At 34.2% G+C, this 24,604-nt stretch overlaps 1 protein-coding gene across 1 annotated transcript; it reads right to left on the bottom strand.

Annotated features, from left to right (window-relative positions):
* Positions 1–21,198: 21,198 nt before the first annotated feature.
* K441DRAFT_667989 (uncharacterized protein) lies at positions 21,199–21,369 on the bottom strand (the record flags this gene model as incomplete). The annotated part of the gene is made up of 1 exon (XM_067649927.1): positions 21,199–21,369. A coding segment is annotated over one exon (171 nt), but the record flags the coding sequence as incomplete, so codon positions are not given.
* Positions 21,370–24,604: the final 3,235 nt, after the last annotated feature.

The following is a 24,604-nucleotide window of genomic DNA, read 5'->3' as shown; positions in this document are numbered from 1 at the left end:
AATAGGGATATACCTAATCTATATACGCAGTACAGGTATGCTACAGCTACTATATAGGCCTCTATAATACAAGACATTGCTTAAATTAAGATTAAATAAAATACGCAAACTGCCACTAAAGTACATATAAGGCGTAGGAGAGAGAAGACTGTATTAAATACAGGAGACGGAAGGTAAGGGCTTAATAGCTGTGGGAATAACTATATGCTAGGTTATACAAATAGAAACAATAGGTAATAAGCTAAGGGGACATAGGCGCCTTCCTAGCGTTTCCTACCTTTAATACTAGAGGGCTAGGCCAGCCACCCTAAGCCTTAATAGGCCAGAAGCGACGCTATGTAATATTACTAAACTAATTAGGGATATAAGGGTTACAGGGGACATAAAAAAGAGGACACCCTATAGGAAGACCCCTATAAACAGCAATAGCAGGCTTAAGACCAGGACAATTAAGAATTAGACTTAATACGGTAAATATAATATTCGCAGCCAACCTATAAAGGGTATATAGCCGACCAGTAAGAACAGGGGAAGAACCGGTAATAATAACAGATTTAGATATAAAAGCGCTAACAGAAATATAAAACACGGGAATAGAAAGCTCTATATAAAATAAGTAGTAACTAGGGTATAGATATAAGAGACAGAAGCTCTAAATATCCTAAAGAAAGTGGAAATNGAAGAAGTAAGAAATAAAGGAGAGTTAAAGGACCCTCGCTGGGGGTCCGCTACCTATCTATTATACAGTATAACTACGGCAATATAAACTACCGCCTTTTAAGGCCCCTACTAGACAGTCTAGACCTAAAGAAATACTATATTCTTACTATACAAGAACCGTATTACAATACCTTTACATAATTAATATACTGCCCCTAAGGATTTTAGCTCCTATATAAACCAAAAGCAGTTATACGCGTGTACTTTATAATTAGTAAGGCTATTAGCCTATCCTTATAGTTATAGCAGGTAGTTAACCTAGATATTATAGTTATAATAATCTAAATATATAGGGGACCGGTATAAATTATTAATATATATAACCCTAGGGTTAAAGGGATCCTATAAATAGAGAATATTATATCGGTAATAAGCTTACTAAAAACCGAAGGTATAAAGTCTATCCTACTAGGAGATATAAACCTCCACCACCTATAATAGGGGGGTATCCATATTACTATAGATTAACAGTTAGAGTGCCTATTAAGAGCTATAGATATCTGGGGCCTTAAGCTAGCCACCCCCCTAAAAGTAATTATATGGTAATAAGGCACTGCTAGAAGTATAATTAACCTTATATTTATAGACGAAGGCCTATACTAGAGACTTAAAAGGTGCAACCCTAAAAAAAAATAGGCACTTACCCTAAACTATATCCCTATTTAAATATAGCTAGACCTAGATACTAAAGCGTAACTAAATAGAAAAAGATATATAATAAGGAAGCTTAAAATAGATAGTTTCCTTAATATAGTTAAATAACAACTCTAAAACCTAGAAGAAATCCACCTAATACTAAACAAGCGAGGCTTATTGGCTACCCCTAAGGAAATTAACCGAAGACTAGAAAGGATCTAGGCAGCAATTAAAAATAGGCTAGAAGAGTACTGCCCAATCTTAAAACCGGGCCCCTATACGCGACATATATAGTTTATATAATGCGCAGTTCTAGTTACTAGCTAATAATAAGTAAGAAGGAAATATATAAGTAGCTATAACCCTAAAGACGAGAGATAATATAAAGATATAAGAAACTAGCTAAAGAATACCCTAAAAAAAGAAGCAAGAAATAACTAGAGATAGTTTATAAATAAGCATACTTTTAACCTAAGCCTCCCCCATAATAAGGGCCTTTAGGCTATAGCAAAATAGGTAAAAAAAAAGGTAGGGCGCCTAGTAGAAGACTTATATTTACCACCCCTATAAAGAGCAGGAGAATTATAGGCCATAAATAACAATAATAAGAAGGCAAAAATCCTTATAAAAAGGTTCTTCCCCTAACTAACTCTAGTAGACCTTAGTAATATTACAGGCAAAACACCGGTGACCTACCTATGGGTTAACAGCGATATAACAATAGAGGAAATGGCTAGAACTATTAGCCGCCTTTTAAATAATATAGTATTAGGACCAGATAGGATTCTAAATAAGGCCCTAAAAACCTATAGGCCACTTATAGCACCTTAGCTTATAGATGTAGCCAGAGCATACTTTATTATAGGCTATTACCCATAACTTAGAAGATCTATAACGACGGTTATCCTATAAAAAGAAGGTAAAGTAGATTACTTAATCCTAGAAAGCTACCGCCCTATTGCCTTAGAAAATACCCTTAGTAAGATCTTAGAAAGGGTAATAGCGGAATATATAGTAGATATAGTAGAGGAATACGCCCTACTACTATAAAGCCAAATAGGGGCAAGAAAGAACCGCTTAACACTATTAGCACTTACGCTACTCGCTGCCACTATTAAATCTATATAGGCGATATAAAAGGACTTTATAGTATTAATGCTTAGCCTAGATATTAGTAGTGCCTATAATAATATACCCCATAAACGTCTCCTATATATCCTTAGGGTAAAGGGCTTTTTAAAATGGATTATATAATTTGTCTAAGGGTTTATAGGCCAGAAAGAAATATTATTAGTCTTCAGCGGATACTAGAGCCCCCCTATTGCAGTTATAACAGAAATACTATAAGAATTACCCCTCTCGCCTATACTCTTCCTTTTCTTTATAAGCAACCTACTTAACTCCTTTAAGGAAGGGGCAACCTAGGGAATAGGCTTTGTTAATAACACAAACCTAATTATATACGGGCCAATAGCTGTAAAGAATTGCAGAATACTAGAGAAAGCCTATAATACTTATATAGAATAGGCAAAACGTTATAGAGTTTAATTCTTACTAAAGAAATACCAGCTAATTTATTTTATAAGAAAACGCAACTAATCTACAGATCTTTAGTATATAATTCGCATCTAAGGCTTTAGAAGTTAACCAGTTTAGGGCCTAAAGGTATTAGGAGTATAGGTAGACAGTAAGCTCTAGTAGAGCGTATATACGGCGTAAGCGGCCTATAAAGGCTAAGTATAGTTTATTACTTTATCTAGGATTGTTAATTCTATATAGGGTCTATGCTTTTAGAGGTCACGCCTACTATATATAGTAGTTGTCCGGCCAACCATAATATATAGATCCAGTATTTAGGCCATTAGAGAAACTAAAAAGGGCCCCCCTAAATTACTCCTTAAACCACTTTAAAAGGTCTAAATAGCTTACCTTTAGAGTATTATAGGCGGGTACAAGCAAACGGCTATAGTATTGCTTAAGAAGGAATCCAATATTCCCCCCCTATAGTTATATATTAAAGCCGCTGCAATATAAAGAACGTAAAATAAACGCAATACTAATATTATAAAGTATATTAAGACACACCTAAGTAAATTATAGAGGGACCCTAGGGTACCCTATAGGAGAATAAACTAACAACCCTAAAGTAGGGAAGAGATATTAGAGAAACAGGTAAAGAAAGTAAAAGAAGAATGGTGCCGCTTTAGGGCCTAGGCCTATATAGAGGAGGAAGGGAGATACGTAAGAGGTTAATAAAGATAATAGTAAGACAAAGAAAGGAGCTAAAGTAGAATACGCAAAAATGCCAGGAAACTATCTACCGTAATGTAATACTAGTTAGACTAACGCTAAAGAGGTAAATGGGAGTTAAAGGTATAGAGGCTAACTTAGGTAAGACGAACCTAAGCTATAGTATAGTTAATACTATAGGGGGTAAATACCTAAGGGCTCTGAGAAGGCCTAATAAAGGTAGAAAATATAATAGTAATACTCTTAAGAACAGGAATAATAGGACTAAAAAATTGGCTTTACTGGGTAGGTATCCTAGTAGGTAGCCTAAGATATAAATATAGCTGGCTAAGACAGACACCAAAACACGTAATACTACTATACCCCCTACGCATTAATTAAGAAATAATACTCTTAGTAGCTGGCATAGAGAACTATAATACACTGCTCTTAATATAAAAAGGCCTTAAGGCGGTCACCTAGTGGCTTATTAGTTAAAATGTACTAAATTAGTTCCGGGTTATAAGGGAAATAGTAATAAAAGGCAAGGGGGCAAGCAGTAGGTGCCCCCTAGTAACTCTATAGTAGTAGAGTAATAGTTTGTAATACTAGCGCGTCCATAGGCTTATTACGGCAGTAGTGGTTCCTAAGGAGGTTAAATAGTAAGGTAGTAAAGCACTATAGGCGACTTATAGGCGCTAAGTAGGCGAGTCCTAAAAGGCGGGGAGATAGATTATGGGGTTTTCTTATTTTTCTTAAATAGAGTTTTCTCCCTATATATAAATAAGGAGTAGTCCGCGTGGGCCCAATAGGGATCTAAATCGGACGTTAAGCAATAAATTATTATTATTATTATTAATTAATTAAGTTAATATTATTACTTATTATACCTAAGGCTCCTTCTTCTTCTTCTATAGCTTATTAGTTTTATACCGTTGCTATAATATTATCTCTTAGTAAAATAATACCGTCTCTATATTCTCGTTGTATAAAAAAAGGGTTAGTTTATATTATGCTAACGAGTCCTTTATCTTAATAACCCTCTTTATATTTAGAGTGCACTAAAGCAAATATTTAATTATTCTATAATATCCACTTAGTTTCTAACGCTAAACATACGCGTTTTATTACTCTTAATAGTCTTTAAGTACCCTTATTAATTATTACTAAGGTCTTAGGTTTAACTTACTACTATAAAGCTTAATAATAAGCTCTTAGTTGCTCTTACCAAGCTCTATTATTCTTATAACGCTAAGAAAGAGGCTACTAATGCTTAGTAATAGGCTTTTAACTTTTATCTTACCGCGTCCGCTTAGTTAATCCGTCTTAAAAAAGTTTATAAAAAGGTGCGTTTTAAGGAGTAGAAGCTTATGGAATAAGGTTTATAGGAACTTAGCAATAAAAGAATAGATTCTCTTTTAATAAAAAAGGAAATAACTTTAAGTACCTTAGTAGGTGCTCCTCCTAGGTCCCCCTTAGGTGGCTTATTCTTTAGCAATTTTTCTTTATTAATACTGCCTAACCTTTTCTTCTTTAATACTCCTATACCTTTTCTATAGCATTCTTTAAATTCTTTAGTAGCTTCTAGGTAGTCTTATTATAGCCTATCTGCTTTACTTTATACTATATTTTATTATCTATATTCTTATAACTAACGATCTTTAAAACTTACTATTTATCTTCCTCTTATTCTCTATATATATCTACTTTATAAACTAGTAGCTTAATATTCCTATATACTAGCTCTAGTATTATAATATACTATATAGAATAGATCTTTATCTTAGCTGGTAAGTTTAACTTAAATATAACTAGTAAAATCCTTTTTTTAATTTTAAAAGGTTCTAGTCTAATATAGTCTAACTTTTTACTTAGTTATTAACTCTTAAAATTTTTATATAGTAGCTATACTTTATCCCCCTCCTTAAAATCTAGTCCCTTAGATCTCCTAGCGTTATAGTACCTTTTTATTCTTTATTATACCACCTTAACTATTTCTATAAGGTTTATATAAAGATTTATTAATATCTTTATTCTTTACTTAGCTGTGCTACTTATTTTCTTTACTTATTATAGCAATAACGATATTCTTAGCTTATATCTATAATTCGCCTTAAATAATAATGTTCCTATTTCTTTTTAAGGTATTATATTATATGCAAACTGCGTAACTAGTAATAATAATACCCAATTATTCTATATATAATTAACGTAGTGTTTTAGATACTGCTCTAGTATCTAATTTAACCTTTTTATTTAACCGTCTGTCTATAGGTAATATACGGTAAAAGTTACTGCTTAAACTCCTTATTTTGCTAAGAATACCTTCTAAAATACTACTATAAATCTTAGATCTCTATCTAATATAATTTTACTTAATACTCTATATCTTATAAATACTTCCTTAACGTAGATTCTAGTAATATCTTTTACTAAGATTTCTTCCGTATATGCTATAAAGTATTCCTACTTTATTAGCTTATCTACTATTACTAAAATTATATCGTAATCTTATTTAGTAATAGGATCTCTTAATTTTAGTAACTTTATAATAAAGTCCTATAATATAACCCCCTATGGTCTCTCTAGTATTTTAATAGGTTATAGCTCTCTATATAGCTTATACCTTATTAGTTTATTTCTTTAGCAATCTAAATATTCCTTTATAACTTACCTTACTAGTTCTTAGATTCTATTAATAATATACTTCTTCTAAAGTCTTAATACTAAGCCTATAGCTCTATTATATCCTTATGTTAATCCCTTATAGAATAATTTAATAAATTCTCTTATAATATTTCTTAGCACGTATATAACTTCTCTATTTTTATACTACTCTAAGTTTAGATCCTTTACCTATACGTTTTAGATCTTTTATAACTAGTTACTCTCTAGTAATTTATAGGTCTAACTAGTTCCTTTTATTACTATAATTTTTAGATAGTTATATCTAATTATCCATCTATGTCTTTTCGCAGTAAAGCCCCTAATAGTTTTTCGTTATTTTATAGTTTAGCCTTTTTACTTAAAGCGTCTGCTCATGCATTATCTATACCCTTAGTATACTAAATCTTAAAATAGTATTTTATAAGTATCTCTGCCTATCTAACCTATCTCTAATTAAGTTCTTTTATTATTAGGAACCCTATTAGGTTTTTATAATCCGTCTTAACTATAAATAACTTCTTTATGCCTTATAAGAATGCTCTCTATTTCTATAGTACTATAACTATACCTAACAATTCCTTATTATAGATATTATAGTTTAGTTCTAGTGGTATTATCTTTTAACTATAGTATGCCACTAGGTAATTAACACGATGCAATCGCCTACTAAAGAAACCCTTAAAATAAGCCTAATAGAGCTTCTACAAGCTCTAGAAGACTATAGAAACCCTTCCTATTAATATTACATACCCTAATTCGGCGTTAGTGGAGGTATACGTAGTGTTTTTTAGTATATAGCCCCTAAAGCTGGATCACAATAAACAAATAAGCCCCTACCCCTAACCCTAACGACCCCAATTAAATAACGCGCCCTTTAAGAACGCGTTCTATAGACTATATAAGCCGTAAAATAAACCCAGTAGGCGCTATAGAAACGATCTCTTAATGCAGACAAAGAGCGTACTACTATGCTCTCCTTCCTTACTACCGCGATTATAACCCTTTAGGTAGCCTTCGCCACGTTAACGGAGCTTATCTGGACCTAAAGAACCCAGAAATAATATACCTAAGATATAAAAGCAATCTAAATAGATATTGGCGCCCTTTAAAGGGCTGTAATAATGGCTATAAAGAGCGGACTAGCGTTTATAGGCCCGCTATTATACGCATACGCCGCTACTACTATACCTATAATGCCCTAAGCTATAAGATAAGCTGCCTATAAACCTATAGAAGTAAACGAGATTATAATCCGTATAGGTAACGCTGCTAACTATAAGAAAACCTTAAAGTAGAATAGCTAAGCCCTAGTATATAAGCTCTAGGCTGTAGAACCCCTAGATACCTACAAGATATAAGCCATAAAGAAGCTACAGAGTAGTAACGTTAGGGCGTACGTTATAGATAAAGATATAAAAGATAAATTGCTATAAGAAATGGGGTAGACAAAGGTCCTAGGGCGCTTTACTATACTAGCCGTACCGCTAGTACTAGTAGAGGTCTATATAGTACCTATAAGCCTCGCTATCTAGGGCCTAGAGGCTAAGTAGATAATAGAGGATATAATAAAGCAAAACTGCACTATAGCGGGACTTACAGTAGAAAGGCTAGCGTAAAAAAGGCTAGGAAAAGTCCGGATAGAAGGAAAAGTTTAATTATTACTTATTATGGGCGTATAGTTAGAAGAGATAGCAAATACGCTATTTAATTAGGGCCTCTTTCTAGGAGGAGACTACTACCTAGTTATAAGGTATAAGACGACATTTCTAGTAACGCAATACTTTAAATACTAGGGCTTTAACTATATAGCTAAGAGCTGTAGGAAAGAGGCTAGATATAGACGCTACGCTAGGTAATATAACACTAGTAAGTGCGTAGGAGATCTATCTAAGAAGTATATTAACTATAAGGCAGACTATAAGGCATAGAATAGGGCATACGGCGTTAAGCGGACGTAGTAGGAGAAGGCTATAGCAATTAGGGCCTTTACGCTAATATACTACGCAGGCACCTATAAGGCGCCCACAAGCGGATAGTAATTACAATTATAGTACGAGATTATTACTAAAGAGGCCTTATAATAAACTAAGAAAAGGAAGCTAAAGGAAACAACTACGCGGGAAAGCTCCGTATAGGTAGAGGAGGCCCCCTAAAAGGTTAGCTAACCGCGGATTATTAACTACTCTAGAAAGGAAAAGAGCTAGAGAACCCTCTAATTAACACTTTAAATAGCGCTAAATAGTAGTATATACGCCCTAATCTAAGTCCTAGCAACTTAGGAGCTCCTATAAAGTATAAAGCCTAATATAGAAGTGGAAGCAGAAGCCTAAATCTAGAGAAAGGCATTTAGAGGTTTTAAAACTGCGCTGTAAGGGAGTAAATAGACGCTAAAGGGCACCAACTTAGCTAACTTAGAGGCTAGTATAGATGTCTTATATTAAAATACTAGAATCCGCTTATAATTATATAGTATAATATTAATAACAGTAGGAACGGTGTACTGCTTTACTTCCTATAAGAGGTAAAGTAGGCTAACCTCTAGCCGGATATACTAGCTATTTAGGAGCTATAGCGAAAGAACTAAGGAAATATAATATATACTATAAAGTCCTACTACCTAGTATATACGGGAGTTAGTAATATAAGGGTCTATTTCTATATAAATAAGGCCATTAATATAAATAAGTAGGCGCTTACGCACTACTTAGCGGACGTATACACGATTAAACTAAAGGGCCGCGAGCGGACTATCTAGATTTATAACATTTATAACCCCTAATAGACGAATAGTAGCCTCCGCGTACTACCGAAGCTACTAAAAGCTAAAGGAGAATATATACTGTTAGGAGACTTTAACCTACACCACCCCTTTTAGGGGGGTATAGCAGTAATAAGCGCGGGTAATGCGGCAAATAACCTTATCTACGCTATAGAGGTAGCTAGCCTAAGCCTAGCTACTAAGGCGGGCATAGAGACGTAGGTAAAGGATATATTAAGAAGCACGCTAGATTTAGTATTTACCTCCCCCTAAATTACTAATAGACTGCTATAGAGTTAAAGGTAAAACTACTAGCATATAGGGTTTAACTACTTCCCTATTACTATAGAGGTAGATATAAAGGCACTAAAGGGGCCTTTGCTACCTAGGAAACCACTATAAAAGAAGGCTAATTAGAAGGTAGTATAAAATAAACTAAAGGGCCGGCTCTAACCCCTATATAGGTTCCCGTACGATATAAAAGATAAACTAGATATACTAGTAAAGGCTATATACTAGGCGATTAAAAATATTATAGCAAAGATAATACCTAGCGCGTGGCCCTTGCCGTAAGCCTCTAAAGCGTAGTTAGAGGAATATATAGAGGTAATAAAGGAAACTTAGTAGGCTTTTTAGGCGTAAAAGGCCTCCTAGTTAGTACCTAATTAGATTAATTATAGAGTCGTATATAATAAGAAGAAAAGGGTAATCTAGCGAGAGGCTAATAAGCTATAGAGATATACCGTTAAGAAGCTAACAAATAACCCTAAGGGAGTGTAGAGGTTAGTAAAATAGGCGTGTATAGCAGACGGGAAGCCAAAGGCCCTACTATAGTTCCCTCCTATTAGTAGACTAGAAGAAGAGACCCTACACTATAATAATAAGAAGGCCACTATTCTCGTAAAGTATTTTTTTTTGCTGCTTATAGAGGCGGACCTTAGTAATATACCGGGTTTTATATACCTAGAGCCGAGAACTATAAAGGAAGAAGTTAAGAAAGAGGATATTATTGCGGCCCTAAAGGGGCTTGCCCCTAATAAGACCCTAAGCCTAAAGAAGATTACTAATTAATTCCTTAAGATATGCGGAGAGTAGCTAGCCCTAGTACTGGCTAAGCTCTTTAGCAGCTATATAGTAATTAAATACCACCTAAAACCGTTTAAAAACTCTATTATAGTAGTCCACCGAAAACTATAGAAGCCGTTCTACTTTACAGCAAAGGCCTACCGGCTAATTGCGCTACTTAACACTATTAGGAAGCTACTTAAAAGAATAGTAGCCGGTAGGTTATTTAGAATTGCGAAAGAAATAGGTATACTACTAGCTAGCTAGATAGGAGTAAGGCTAGGGCGCTTAACGTAGATAGCGCTAGAACTACTAACTTAATAGGTGTATATAGTATAAAGGAGCAACCTAAACCTAGTAGTATTACTACTTAGCCTTAATATTTCTGAGGCTTTTAACTAAGTCTCCTATAAAAGAATAATCCATAATATAAAAGCCTAGGCCGTACCCTACTGGATAGTAAAGTTTATAAAGTCCTTCCTTAATAGCTAAATAACGAGGCTCTTAATTAGAGGATATATAGCGCAAATAATATAGACGAATACTAGTATACCCTAAGGCTTAGCGCTATCGCCAATCCTATTCCTTTTTTTTGCCTATACGCTCCTACCGGAGCTATAAGGAGGCACTACTACGGTGTTTAGGTTTGTTAACGACTCTAATATACTAATGTATAGTAAGACTACGAAGGAGAACTATAGAGCCCTAAAAAGGGCGCATAAAATATATATAAAGTAGGCACGCCGGCACGGGGTAGTATTTACCCTAAAAAAGTACTACCTTATCTATTTTATAAGAAGCTATAAGAAGTTTAATATAAAGGCTATAGTTAATATATATAGATTTATGGAAGGCCTAGTTAGCAACCTACGCGTACTAAGAGTATAGGTTAACTTAAAGCTTAAATAGGGACTATATATTAACATTATTAAGATAAAGACGGTTATATAAATAGCCGTACTAACTTAGCTTATAGTCTCTATATAGGGCGCCTCCTTTTAAAAGGCGCGGATAATATACTCTGCTGTAGTCCGGCCGGCAATTTTATATAGATATAGTACCTAGTACTTACTACCGGAGTAGGCAAAGCCTAAGAAAATAAGTAAAGCTAAGCTACGCTAACTAGGCGTAACGCAGAACTTATACCTTTATACTATTATAGGGGCATATAAATTAACGCTAATAGTAGTGCTAGAGTATAAGACGGGGTTTCCGCCGCTCTAGATATACCTAAAAGAGCTAGCTATAGCCTACGCGGAAAGAATATAGAAGGGGTAGGTAAGAGAATATATTAAGAGGGAGTATAATACTATATAAACTATAATAGCCTACTAGCTTTAACCTAGAATAAGGCTACCAATACGGCCTACTAAAAGGGATAAGCTTAAGAGGATGGCGGCTGCTATTATAGGGACAGATATACGGCTAGCGGACCTATTTAAAGTACAGTATAGGAAGAGCAGAAGGGCTAGGGTATAAGAGGCGTTTAAAAAGTAGTAAAAAAAGGAGTAGGAAAAGTACTAGAGTATACTTACGTACCGTATAACGGCCTAGGCCAAACTATAGAATAAAAAGGTTTATAAACGCTATATAAGGCTTACTAAGATAGAGAGTATAATTAATACGCTATTTAGAATAGAGTATATAGGGCTTAATAGATACCTTTACTACTAAAAAGTACTAGGGCACCTAACTCTAGCCTACCTATACGGCTATAACCAATAATTAATAATATACGTAATAGTGTTTTACTCTAGGCATACCGCTAGTTAGGCGGAAATATATTACCGCGTTAAAATATCCTTATATAGAGAGCTTCTAGCCAAGCTAAAGGCTGCTAAGGTAGTTACGGACTAGTTTATATAGATAAACCTCCTACTATACCTCTTACTAGCTAGGGAGCTGGCTAGGGTAAAAAAAGGAGGCTAGGAAGTACCTTAAAAAGAAAAAGATAGTAGAGTACGGCAAAGTACGGCAAATTATAGTAATATCGCGGCAATTCGCCAAATATAGTAGAATACTTAGGTGTGGCAGAATCTAGTAGAATTTAGTATAACTTAGTAAGCTAGTAGAACTTAGCAAAACTTAATAAGTTAGCAGAAGTTGGCAGAATATAGTAAGTTAGTAAAATATAGCAGAAATTAGCAAGCTAGTAGAATTTGGCAGAAATTAGTAAGCTAGTAAAATTTAGTAGAATTTAGCAGAACTTAGTAAGTTAGTAAAACTTAGCAGAATTTAGTAAGTTAGTAGAACTTAGTAGAACTTAATAGAATTTAGTAGGTAATATACCCTAGTACTATTATAGCTATAGAGCTATAGAGCTGCGTATAGACTTCTATACTACTAGCCTTACGGGCCGCTAGCCCTCGCCCTACTTAAATAACTGGATTAACTAGGATAGAACTTAGGCCTTAGCTATATACCCTACCAAACAAACCCAAGAGTACGCATTAAGATAGCTTTTCTATAGCGCCTTAAGAAGACGTCTACTTGTGCTTAGCAGCTATTGTTTAGAAGAGAGGCTATATAGGCCGCATAACAGTAAAAGGAGAGGTTTTATCCGATTATAGCTGTACGGTTTCCCTTTTATATATATATACCTATATAGACCCGCTATATAAACCCTAACAGGAGCCGTAATAGCGTAATTAAATATCTTATCTTATGCCACTAGGTGCTATCTGTTTTTATATTTCTATAGAAAGTATACACCTAGTATAAAGTCTAATGCATTTATTTCAACTACTGTCTTTAGCTTTAGTAGATTTTAAGGATTAGGTTTTAAGTAAACAACTCCTTAACCTCTTTAAATAGTTTCCTTTACTCTTCTCCCTATATCTAAAGTTCTTCTTTCTTTATTAACCTCGTAAACGGCTTAATATTCTTTAACTATTAAGCTATAAACCTTCTACAGTAATTGCAAACCCCTAAAAACGACCTTAACTGCGTAATATTCTCTAGTTCTTACTAATTTACTATAGCCTTAATTTTCTTTAGATCTATACTAAGTTGGCCTAGTTTAATAATAAATTTAATAAAATCTGTCTTTTTAGTAAAGAACTCGTATTTCTTAATTACTACTAGCATTTATTTTTTATATAGTTTCTTTAAGACCTATTTAACGTGTTCTCTATGCTCTTCCTTACTTATTAAATAAATAATAATATTGTTAAGGTATACTATAATAAATTCATCTAAGTATTCCCTTAATATATTATTAATATATTTCTGGAATGTTACTAGTGTATTTATAAGCCCAAATTATATTACTAATAGTTTATATAGTCCTTCCTTTAATCTAAAGGCAGCCTTTTATTTATTACCTTCTTTAATTCTAATTTAATAGTATACCTATTTTAGATCTATCTTTATAAAGATTTACGTATTACTAATCCTATCTTAAATTTTGCTAATTAAGGGTAAAGAATACCTATCCTTTCTAGTAATGCTATTTAATTATTAGTAGTTAATATATAGCCTAAGTTTCCCGTTCTTCTTTAGTATAAATAGTACTAGTAGTAGGTGCTTTAAGTTAACTCTTAACTTATTTTTATTCTTAAGTTTAAACCTCTATTATATTAATTTAAATATTATAACTTTATTTACGGGTACTAAAATACGCCTTTTACTTTTTTAGTCCTCTAATTATTATTTTAGATCCTTTAACGTTATAATTAAGGCTCCCTTAATATAATTTATTGCTTTCTCCGTAATTAGGTAGTTTTAAATAACTTTCTTATCTAACTATATATAGAAATCTTTCTACTTATTATTATATCTTTGCCTATACTACCTTTAGTATAGTTATTAAAGTGTATATAGTCTGTCTATAAAGAAGTATCTTTTTATTACTACGTTATAATAGCCCTTTATATATTATTCTTTAAACCTAGTTAAAATCCCTAAATCCTTTTTATTTTTTAGTTTAGTAAGCTACTTAGCTCTTAGTATGCCTACTTTTAGCCTATTAGTAATTCTTTATACTAGTGCTCTGTCTTATATATAACCTAATATACTAAATCCTATATCTAGTTTCTATTCTTACTATATAAGGATTCTTACTCTAAACTTATCTATAGTTTCTTATTTTTTATATCTTATAATTAAATCCTTAAAGTCTTCTTACTTCTTAATTATAATGTTAACTTTTTAATCTTTAGGCTAAATACTATATTCCCCTAATAAGTCCTTTAGGTTTATATATCTATCTCCTAGTCTAACTACTATTTATATTATAGATTCTCTAATCTATAGCGAAGTTTCTTACTTCTTACTTATAGGTGTTCTTATTTATACTCCAAATTCTTAGTCCCTTAAATTCTTTAATCTTAAGCTTACTTCTCTTCTAAGCTATACTCTAGCTTTAGTTTAATTAGGCTTTAATAGTATTCTTATCTTATCTTAAGAGTTTTAAATTTTACTTATTTTACTTTAAGAATCTTATACCTTTAGGAAACTTCGTCCTAAGCTTATTTATATATTACTAAATTAAGTTATTACTCTGCTTTATTAGTTATTATCTATTATAGGTCCCTAAGTATACCTTATCTTATCTTAAGAATCTTAAGCCTTTAGCTTTTTGCCTTTATTAAATAGTAAGCTAGCACTAGCAGTTATCTACTTACTTAATTATCTTTAGATATTACTTCTTCCATCTTATAAAGTAATAGATGCTATATTTAACGGTATTATAATACCCATTACTAAACCTTACTTTATAGTGGTTTTAGTCTCTACTTCTATTATATTATTAAGGTTTAGATACCCCTAGTTAGTTCCTTTTTTATCCTTATTACTATTAATTAATAAGTACTTTAACTCTATTATTATTATTACTAATCTTTATCCGTATATTACTATAATATTTTAATTTAGCTTATAAAGTTAATCTTATTCTTTATTTAACTCTCTAGTTTCTTTAAATCCTCTTAACTTTAGCTCTTATAGCTAATAGCTTGCATTATACTTAGCGTCTTTATAAATTTAGTATATATTATTATAATAAAACGCAAAACTTTTAATTAAATACTCTTTTATTCCTTATAGTATACTATTATCCCTTTATATATATATATTATATACTATTAGTCTAGTTCCCTTTATTATATAGTGGCCCTAACTACTTTTATAGTCTTTAGTAAAATAACCCTATTTTCTATAATTTATATAAGCTTTATCTTTAAACTATTGTTTTTACTATAAAGTTTACTTAAATATCTTCTACTACTAAGATCTTTAGTTTAGCCTATACTCCTTAGTCCTATAATTACTTAATTTTTAACTTCTAGGTTTCTATAGTTGTTTTCCCTATTTTTTATAAGTTTTTTTAGTACTGCTTAGGTCTATTAGCTTTACGCCATACTATAGTTTCTAATTTAGCTTTAGTTATTATATACTTTACGCCTTATATAACTATAGAATTCTATCTTAGCCTCTCTTAGCCTATTTCCTTTAAAAGATTCTATTATTAATCTTAATTACTTAATCTATTAATTCCCTAAGGGTGTCCGCATCTTTTATTAAAATAATTACGTTCTAGACTTTAGCCTTAAGTCCCTATTTATACTATGCTATAAGCGCCCTATTATTCTATTTAACCTATATAGTAAGTATTTAAAACTATATTATATACTTAATTGCTAAGGTTTACTATATTAGGTCCTAAAGCTTTCTTTCTACTATAACTATTACTTTTAGGTCCCTAAATATCTATATTAGTTATTCCATAAATTCTACCTAGTTAAAAAACACAAATCGTATATCTTAATTAGTAGTAGTTATTCTATTAGTCTATATTTCCGTTAAGTAGGGTTTAAACTATTTAAGTGCCCTTTTTATTAAGAATAATCCTATATAGGCTATTTAATCCATTAATATAGCTAACTTAGCCCCTTCTTATATAACCTTAAAATATATTTACGTAAGGAATCCTTTAAGCTTTAATCTTTCTTCTAAAAATTATTTAATTAAAGGTAACTTAACCTTTACCACTCTAATTCTATTAAGTCTTTTTTTAAGTAATTAGTTGTTTTTATTTAATTAATTAACTATTTCTTATATCTATCTAACTATAACTAGTTACGAGTTAGTATCTTATATACTTATATCTCTACTTATTCTTAAAGTAGTTGCTACTATTAATAGCGTTATAGTAGCTACTTTTAGTAGTATATTATTTAACTTCTAAGATAATAACTAGGTAGTAATTATATAATAAAGCCTTATAGTAGAAACTACGGTAGACTTATTAATAGGCTAGGTATATAGGCAATATAGGAAATTAATAATATAATAATAACTAGTAGAGTGGTTGCCTAATAGATTAACTTTAATTATATTCTAAGAATTACTATAAAGAAAGGAACTATCTAGGTAGGGATTAAGGTCCTTTAAATACACAAACTACGCCTAGGAAAGTCCTTACTCTATTTACTCTATTATAGATTATATAGATTATCTAGATTACACAGATTATATTATATAACTTCGGCTACTATTCCTTATTATATGGTTCTACTAAATCTATTCTAAACTATGCCTATATTAACTAACTAGCTTCTTCTAACTCTTCTCTAAGTAGTTATAATAGTGTACTTAAAGCGTTCGTAATATTTAACCCTAAAAAGAAGTCTTTTCTTAAAGTTCCTCTTTTTTTAACTCCGCGCTATCCTCCTAAATTAGTAAAATCTTATCTATCTTTACTACTATTAGGTATTCCTTTATAATGCAGCCTTTTTAACTATATAAAAGTAAGCTCTTTAATTACTAAAGGCCTATTATAGAGTTTACTATATATAGGCCGAGTATATACTAGGCCTATGGTAGAATTAGCTATATAGCTAGCTACTAGGTTAACTATAGGTTATACGGCTAGTATTATAGAAGTTATAGGTTATATTAGGGTATTATAAGCCGTTTTATAAGCTTTTATAGTGTATAAAATTAAACGAGCAACTTAATTATAAATCTATGGAAATTAAGTAATATAAATATATAAAAGTAGACCAAGTCGGTAACCGAGTTAAGGGCTAGGCAACTAAAATAGGGTGGTACGCTAGTGAGACAAATGACGTTTTAACATGGTACCGGTAGTTAGTTACACGTTTTTATAGTACTTATAGCCTAATATAAGAAGTTTCTAGTGTTTATATTACGGACCTTATATTAGCTATAGTAGCGCTACTAAGGAGAGATATAAATAGACTAGTGGTAGAAGTACGGGAGGTGCTAAAACTAGTCAAATTATAAAATAAGGGGTAACTAAGTTATATGGCTAGTTACGTTATAAGTTTAAAATATAAAAATGTAGAAATATAGGAATATAAGACGTACTAACATACTAATATACCGATGTACTTAATACATTTCTTAGGCGCAGTATTGTGTATTTAAAGGACTATAGTCCCTACCTAGATAGTTCTCTTCTTTATAGTAAATCTTAGATTATAATTAGAGTTAATCTGTTAGGTAACTACTCTACTAATTATTATTATATTATTAACTTCTTGTTTACCTACACACCTAGCCTATTAATAAGTCTACTATAGTTCTTACTATAAGGCTTTATTACAGTTTAGCCAATTATTACGTACCTTAATTTAATAAAAGTCTTAGTTAATAGCTAAATATTAGTTTATAAGTTCCTTTTATATTTATATAGTAGTAAAAACTAGGAGTACAGCCCGCTATAGGTCTAGGACAAGCTTATTAAAGAGGTTTAGTAGTATTTTTAAGGAGAATTTAGGCCTAGCCGGCTAGGTATAGAAAGTGTATTAAAAAAGCTAAAACGGTCTTTGCCATTTTTATATTTAGGCCTTTATAATTAAGGAAGGTATTTTATACCTTAAAGGGACTATTATAAATAGGCGATAAATAGTTAATGATTTCTTTTTCTAAGATAAAAGGGGTTATTAAGTCCTTAGTATATTATAGGCGTAGGTATATCTAGGCGTCCCTATTAGTATAGCTAAAGATATAGGCTATTTTAGCTTAGGGGTTAGAAAAGTAGTCTATATTAACTTTAAGCTTATTATAAAGGATCTTTTAGCCCCTTATTTAAGTATACACCTAGGAGCAGTTAGGGGCTACTAAGGCTTATAGCTGTGACGGCGCTGCGGCACGCCACCTACCAAATTCTGCCAAATTCTGCCGACCTGCGATTAGCTCGCCTACTGCTAGCGCCTTAGCGGCTGCCCCTATATATTTGTTTACATCGGTCCTAATAACCCCTTTTCCTTTTTCTTTAGCTTAGTATCTTTGTAATATAGCATTCTATAAGCTTTAGTTTAGAGGCATTTATATAAGCCTTAATATTATACTAAGCTCTCCTTACATTGCCTGGGAAGGCCTTAATTAATATCCTACCCTAAAAGAAACTTTGTCTGTAATAACGCGTTAACGTATTATACTTAAATACTAAATAACACTACACTGCTTAGGAAGGCCTTAATAATATCCTACTTTATAAAAGCTAGATAGGACTAGACCTATACCCCTAAAATTAAAACTAAAGCGTATAATACTAATAAACCCTAAAAAGCTAACAATAGTACCTAAAGTAAGCTCCTTTAAGAGAGCTACTTTTACCTAAGAGGAACCTAAGATCTAATTAGGATTAGAAATTAAAGATAATAATAATATTATAGACGTATATAAACAGATTTATGCCCTTACGGCTAATTAAAAAGCCGACTATTTATAAGCTTAAAGCATATAGGAGACCCTATAAGAGATCTTAGATAGCCTTACGGCCCTATAAAGTAGCTTAGCTCCCCCTTTTTAAAGCCTTAGCCAACCTGTTTACTCTACTAAATACAATATACTAGAGAGTAAGGATATAATAATAAAGTAATTAAAGTCCGCTAAGCTCCCTAACTGTTACGAACGCTTTAAGTATAATATTACAACTACTTAAAGAAGAGTTAGAAGAAGCTAGTTAGTTAATATAGGCATAGTTTAGGATAGATTTGGTAGAACTATATAATAAGGAATAGTAGCCAAAGTTATATAATGTAATCTATATAATCTATATAATCTATATAATCCGCAATAGAGTAGATAAAATAGATAGAATAAATAGAGTAAGGACTTTCCTAGGCGTAGTTTGTATATTTAAAGGACCTTAATCCCTACCTAAATAGTTCCTTCCTTTATAGTAATTCTTAGAATATAATTAGAGTTAATCTATTAGGTAACTACTTTACTAGTTATTATTATATTGTTAATTTCCTATATTACCTATATACCTAGCCTATTAATAAGTCCACCGTAGTTCCTCCTATAAGGCTTTATTATATAATTACTACCTAGTTATAGTTTTAGAAGTTAAATAATATACTACTAAAAGTAGCTACTATAACGCCGTTAACGGTAGTAACTACTTTAAGGATAAGTGGAGATATAAGTATATAAAATACTAACTTATAACTAGTTACGGTTAGATAAATATAAGAAATAGTTAATTAGTTAAATAAAAATAACTAACTACTTAAAGAAAGACTTAATAGAATTAGAGCGGTAAAGGTTAAGTTACCTTTAATTAAATAATTTTTAGAAGAGAGATTAAAGCTTAAAGGATTCCTTATATAAATATATTTTAAGGTTATATAAAAAGGGGCTAAGTTAGCTATATTAATAGATTAAATAGCCTATATAGAATTGTTTTTAATAGAAAGGGCACTTAAATAGTTTAAACCCTATTTAACGGAAATATAGACTAATAGAATAACTACTACTAATTAAGATATATAATATATATTTTTAAGGAACACTAAAAGCGAGATCCGACCCATACTGTCCTATGGGGGTTCCTTTCCGTCTTATCTTGTCCGTACGGTTAAGCTGAGAGTGAGGATCTCGTCTGTTACTAATGCAGCGGCGTTACGTCGTGGCTAGAGGGCGCTTTCGAATGCGTTGTCCTTGACGCCGTCAGAACAGCAGAGTTTTCGCGGGTCTTGGCGCTCGTTAACAATATAAGGCAACTCATCAAGAACAGAGGAATGGTCTTAAAAACTACCCGATGTCTCTCTACCTAGGCGCCGACCTAGGGCCACAAGCTAGCGCTTGCATTTGCTAGTGGAAGCAATAGGAATCTAAGGAGACGATAGGGCACCTCTGTACTTGTTCCGCTCTAAGACTATACCTACAGCGAGGGCATAGGAAGAATCTCAACACCATTAACCACATTTAGCGACGTTAATCCTCCCTTTCTACGCAGCGGCGTTAACCTTTCTCTAGGCGGCGACGTTAATCTAGAACGGACCAAGAAAGAGCTGGGGGCACCCTTTTCTAGGCGGCGACGTTAATCCGGAACGGACTAAGAAAGAGCTAGGACGAACCTATATAGGCAGGCTGGAACGGACTTAGATGCAGGTATTGGTTAAGATAGGAGGACAACAAGTTTGGTTAGTAGGCGGCTGAGGGACAATAGCTGCGCGGCGTCGAGTTATTATAGGCCCACGCCTGCAAGACACGGTCGGCCTATCGTCGTAAGAGCGTCACAGGTAACGCGAAGCAGCCAACGGCTATAGGGCGTGGTATATAATGGCAGCGACGGACGACTCTAGGAACCTTACCCCTTTACTAGGCTCTAACTCCTAGTGGACCTGTCTCAGAGGAAGGATTAATACCTTATCGATGACACTGTCTGTATAGCCCGAAAGGACGGATACGCGTGTCGGTCTATTTAGGCAGGGGCAGGCTGTAAGAATAGGCTTATAGAGCAAATCAGGTGCACACAGGTAGGAGCTAGCTTTGTCCACTAGCTGCTACGTTAACCGTGGCAAGGAACTGGGCAAGCAGTTTAGGCAAACTTGCTGTGTATAGTAGTTCTACAATGCATATATATTCTAGCCACCCGATGTACGACTACCTGGCTCGCAGCCAGGCCCGAAACTGGCCTTATTAAGCCAGTCGACGTGGACGCGCCCTAGGCGTACAACAGGACACCCTTGGGCTTGCACTAGCTCTGAGATCGCAATGCGGCGAGGGCGTAGGGAACCTCTTTTTATAAGAACTTGTTAAGGTTAACGCGTCGCAGGCACCTTGTACGAAACTTGTTAAAGCCCTAAGGCCACCGCGAAGAACTTGTTAAGGCCCTGCCTAGAGAACTCGTTAAGGCCCCTCTACGAGGGCCTATCTAGTATCCGGTTACACCCAGGTGACTTAGAAGAGGGTCTTAATAGGCGTGGTGCGCGCGACCTGGACGATAGCGACGCGACGGCGACGCGACGGCGACCAGACGGCTCGACGAGGTGGAAACACGGGCAAAGCTCTAGGCAGCGGAAACACAGGCCAGCTTCGACGGCCCCATGGCGTTCGACTTACAGGCGACTCACAGGAGGGTCTTAATAGGCGTGGTGTATGTGACCTAACGCATACATATGGGGGAGGCTGTAGGGGAAACACAGGCTAGTCGGACGAGGACTCGACAGTTAGAGACACAGGCACAGCTTATAGGAAGGGGGGACACAAGCTTAGTTAGTAGGAGAGGGGGGAGTAGGTTGCCTAGCACGGGACCTAGCGTCTACGGCCCCCTCCTATAAGACACGGTCGGCCTATTATGAGGAGACTCTTACAGGCAACGCGAAACGGGGACTTGGTAGTAGTGTAGGGTGTTGCGCCCCTATACTACTACTAGCCTCCCGCGGGGCGTAGTGCGTAGTAGCTACTGCTGGCTCTAGGGACCTTACCCCTTAGCTAGGCTCTAACCCCTAGTGCACCTAGTAGGCAGGTAGGATTATGTCCTAGCCGGAGAGACTACTACGCGGCTTAAGAGAACGGATGCGCGTGTCGGTATACTAATAGACAGGACTATTCGCTAGGGCGGTACGCCGATAAGGTACACTTAAGGAGCAAACAGGAGTTACCTAGGCGGGGGAGGCTTTTGGTCAGGCCTTAACCGCAGAAGGTATGTCACCCGTCTAATAGGGACGAAGCCACTGGAAAACTGGGGTAGAGGCCTAGATAAGCAGGCATGTTAAACTCTACTATATAACTACCTGCTTAAAAACTACCCGACGTCTCTCTACCTAGGCGCCGACCTAGGGCTATAAGCCAGCGCTTGTATTTGCTAGTGGAAGCGATAGAAATCTAAGGAGACGACAGGGCACCTCTATACTTGTTCCGCTTTGAGACTATACCTATAGCGAGGGCACAGGAAGAATCTTAACACCGTTAACCACATTTAGCGACGTTAATCCTCCCTTTCTACGTAGTGGCGTTAACCTTTCTTTAGGCGGTGATGTTAATCTAGAACGGACTAAGAAAGAGCTGGGGGCACCCTTCTCTAGGCGGCAACGTTAATCTGGAACGGACTAAGAAAGAGCTAGGACGAACCTATATAGGTAGGCTAGAACGGACTTAGATGCAGGTATTAGTTAAGATAGGAGGATAATAAGTTTGGTTAGTAGGCGGCTAAGGGACGGTAGCTGCGCGGCGTTAAGTTATTATGGGCCTACGCCTGCAAGACACGGTCGGCCTGTTGTTATGAGAGCGTTATAGGTAACGCGAAGTAGCTAACGACTATAGGGCGTAGTATATAATGGTAGTGACGGACGACTCTAGGAACCTTACCCCTTTACTAGGCTCTAACTCCTAGTGGACCTGTTTTAGAGAAAGGATCAATACCTTGTCGATGACACTGTCTATATAGCCTAAAAGGACGGATGCGCGTATCGGTCTATTTAGGCAGGGGCAGGCTGTAAGGATAGGCTTATAGAGCAAATTAGGTGCATACGGGTAGGAGCTGGCTTTGTTTACTAGCTGCTGCGTTAACCGTGGTAAGGAACTGGGCAAGCAGTTTAGGCAAACTTGCTATATATAGTGGTTCTACAATGTATATATATTCTGGCCTTTAGTAGTTCTAGATAGCAAATGAGATCTAGCAGGAGGACACTAAAGGATACGCCCCCTTTCAGTCCCTTAAAGACTGGACACCCCCTACCTAGTTAAAGGTGGCACGCTGGCGAATCACCAAACCCTTTTACTACCCCCTAGATCTTCCAAGATACTTTGGAAGCATAGTACATAAGGTAGACATTATATAAAGGTACACAGGCTAGGCGAAGGCGGAGCGCGTAAGACTAGCTGAAAGGATATACCTAGGTTTTCCCCCCTAGGGGGTTTTTCCTATATATAGAAGGTAGAAGCCTGCATGGACCTAAAAAAAAAGGGGACCGAATCGGGCGATAAATAGAATTAATAATAATAATAATATATATTTTTTAGCTAAATAGGATTTATGGAATAACTAATATAGATATTTAGGGACCTAAAAGTAACGGTTATAATAAAAAAAAAGCTTTAGGACCTAATATAGTAAACCCTAGTAATTAAGTATATAATATAGTTTTAAATACTTACTATATAGGTTAAATAAAATAATAGGGCGCTTATAGCATAGTATAAATAGGGACTTAAGGCTAAAGTCTAGAATATAATTATTTTAATAAAAGATGCGGATACCCTTAGGGAATTAATATATTAAGTAATTAAGATTAATAATAGGATCTTCTAAAGGGAATAGGCTAAGAGAGGCTAAGATAGAGTTTTATAGTTATATAAGACGTAAAGCATGTAATAACTAAAGCTAAATTAGAAACTATAGTATAGCGTAGAGCTAATAGACCTAAGCGGTATTAAAAAAACCTATAAAAAATAGGGAAAACAACTATAAAAACCTAAAAGTTAAGGATTAAGTAATTATAAAACTAAGGAGTATAGGCTAAACTAAGGATCTTAGTAGTAGAAGACGTTTAAGCGGATTCTATAGCAAAAATAATAGTTTAAAGATAGAGCTTATATAAATTATAAAAAATAAAATTATTTTACTAGAAACTAATAATAATAATAATAATAATTTATTGCTTAACGTCTGATTTAGATCCCTATTAGGCCCACGCGGACTACTCCTTATTTATATATAGGGAGAAAACTCTATTTAAGAAAAATAAGAAAACCCCATAATCCATCTCCCTGCCTTTTAGGACTCGCCTACTTAGCGCTTATAAGTCGCCTATAGTGCTCTACTACCTTACTATTTAACCTCTTTAGGAACTACTACTGCCGTAATAAGCCTACGGACGCGCTAGTATTATAAACTATTACTCTACTACTGTAGAGTTACTAGGGGGTACCTACTGCTCGCCCCCTTACCTTTTATTACTATTTCCCTTATAACCTAAAACTAATTTAGTATATTTTAACTAATAAGCTACTAGGTAACCGCCTTAAGGCCTTTTTATATTAAGAGTAGTATATTATAGTTCTCTATGCTAGCTACTAAGAGTATTGTTTCTTAATTAGTATATAGGGGGCATAGCAGTATTACGTGTTTTAGTGTCTATCTTAGCCAGCTATATTCGCATCTTAGGCTACCTACTAGGACACCTACCTAGTAAAGCCAATCTTTTAGTCCTATTATTCCTGTTCTTAAGAGTATTGCTATTATATTTTCTACCTTTATTAAGCCTTTTTAAAGCCCTTAGGTATTTACCCCCTATAGCGTTAATTATACTATAGCTTAGGTTT

This window comes from Cenococcum geophilum, assembly GCF_001692895.1.
Source record: "Cenococcum geophilum 1.58 unplaced genomic scaffold K441scaffold_59, whole genome shotgun sequence".
Lineage (NCBI taxonomy): Eukaryota > Fungi > Ascomycota > Dothideomycetes > Gloniales > Gloniaceae > Cenococcum > Cenococcum geophilum.
Note: the sequence above shows the minus strand (reverse complement) of the source record. Positions and strands in the feature narration are given on the sequence as shown.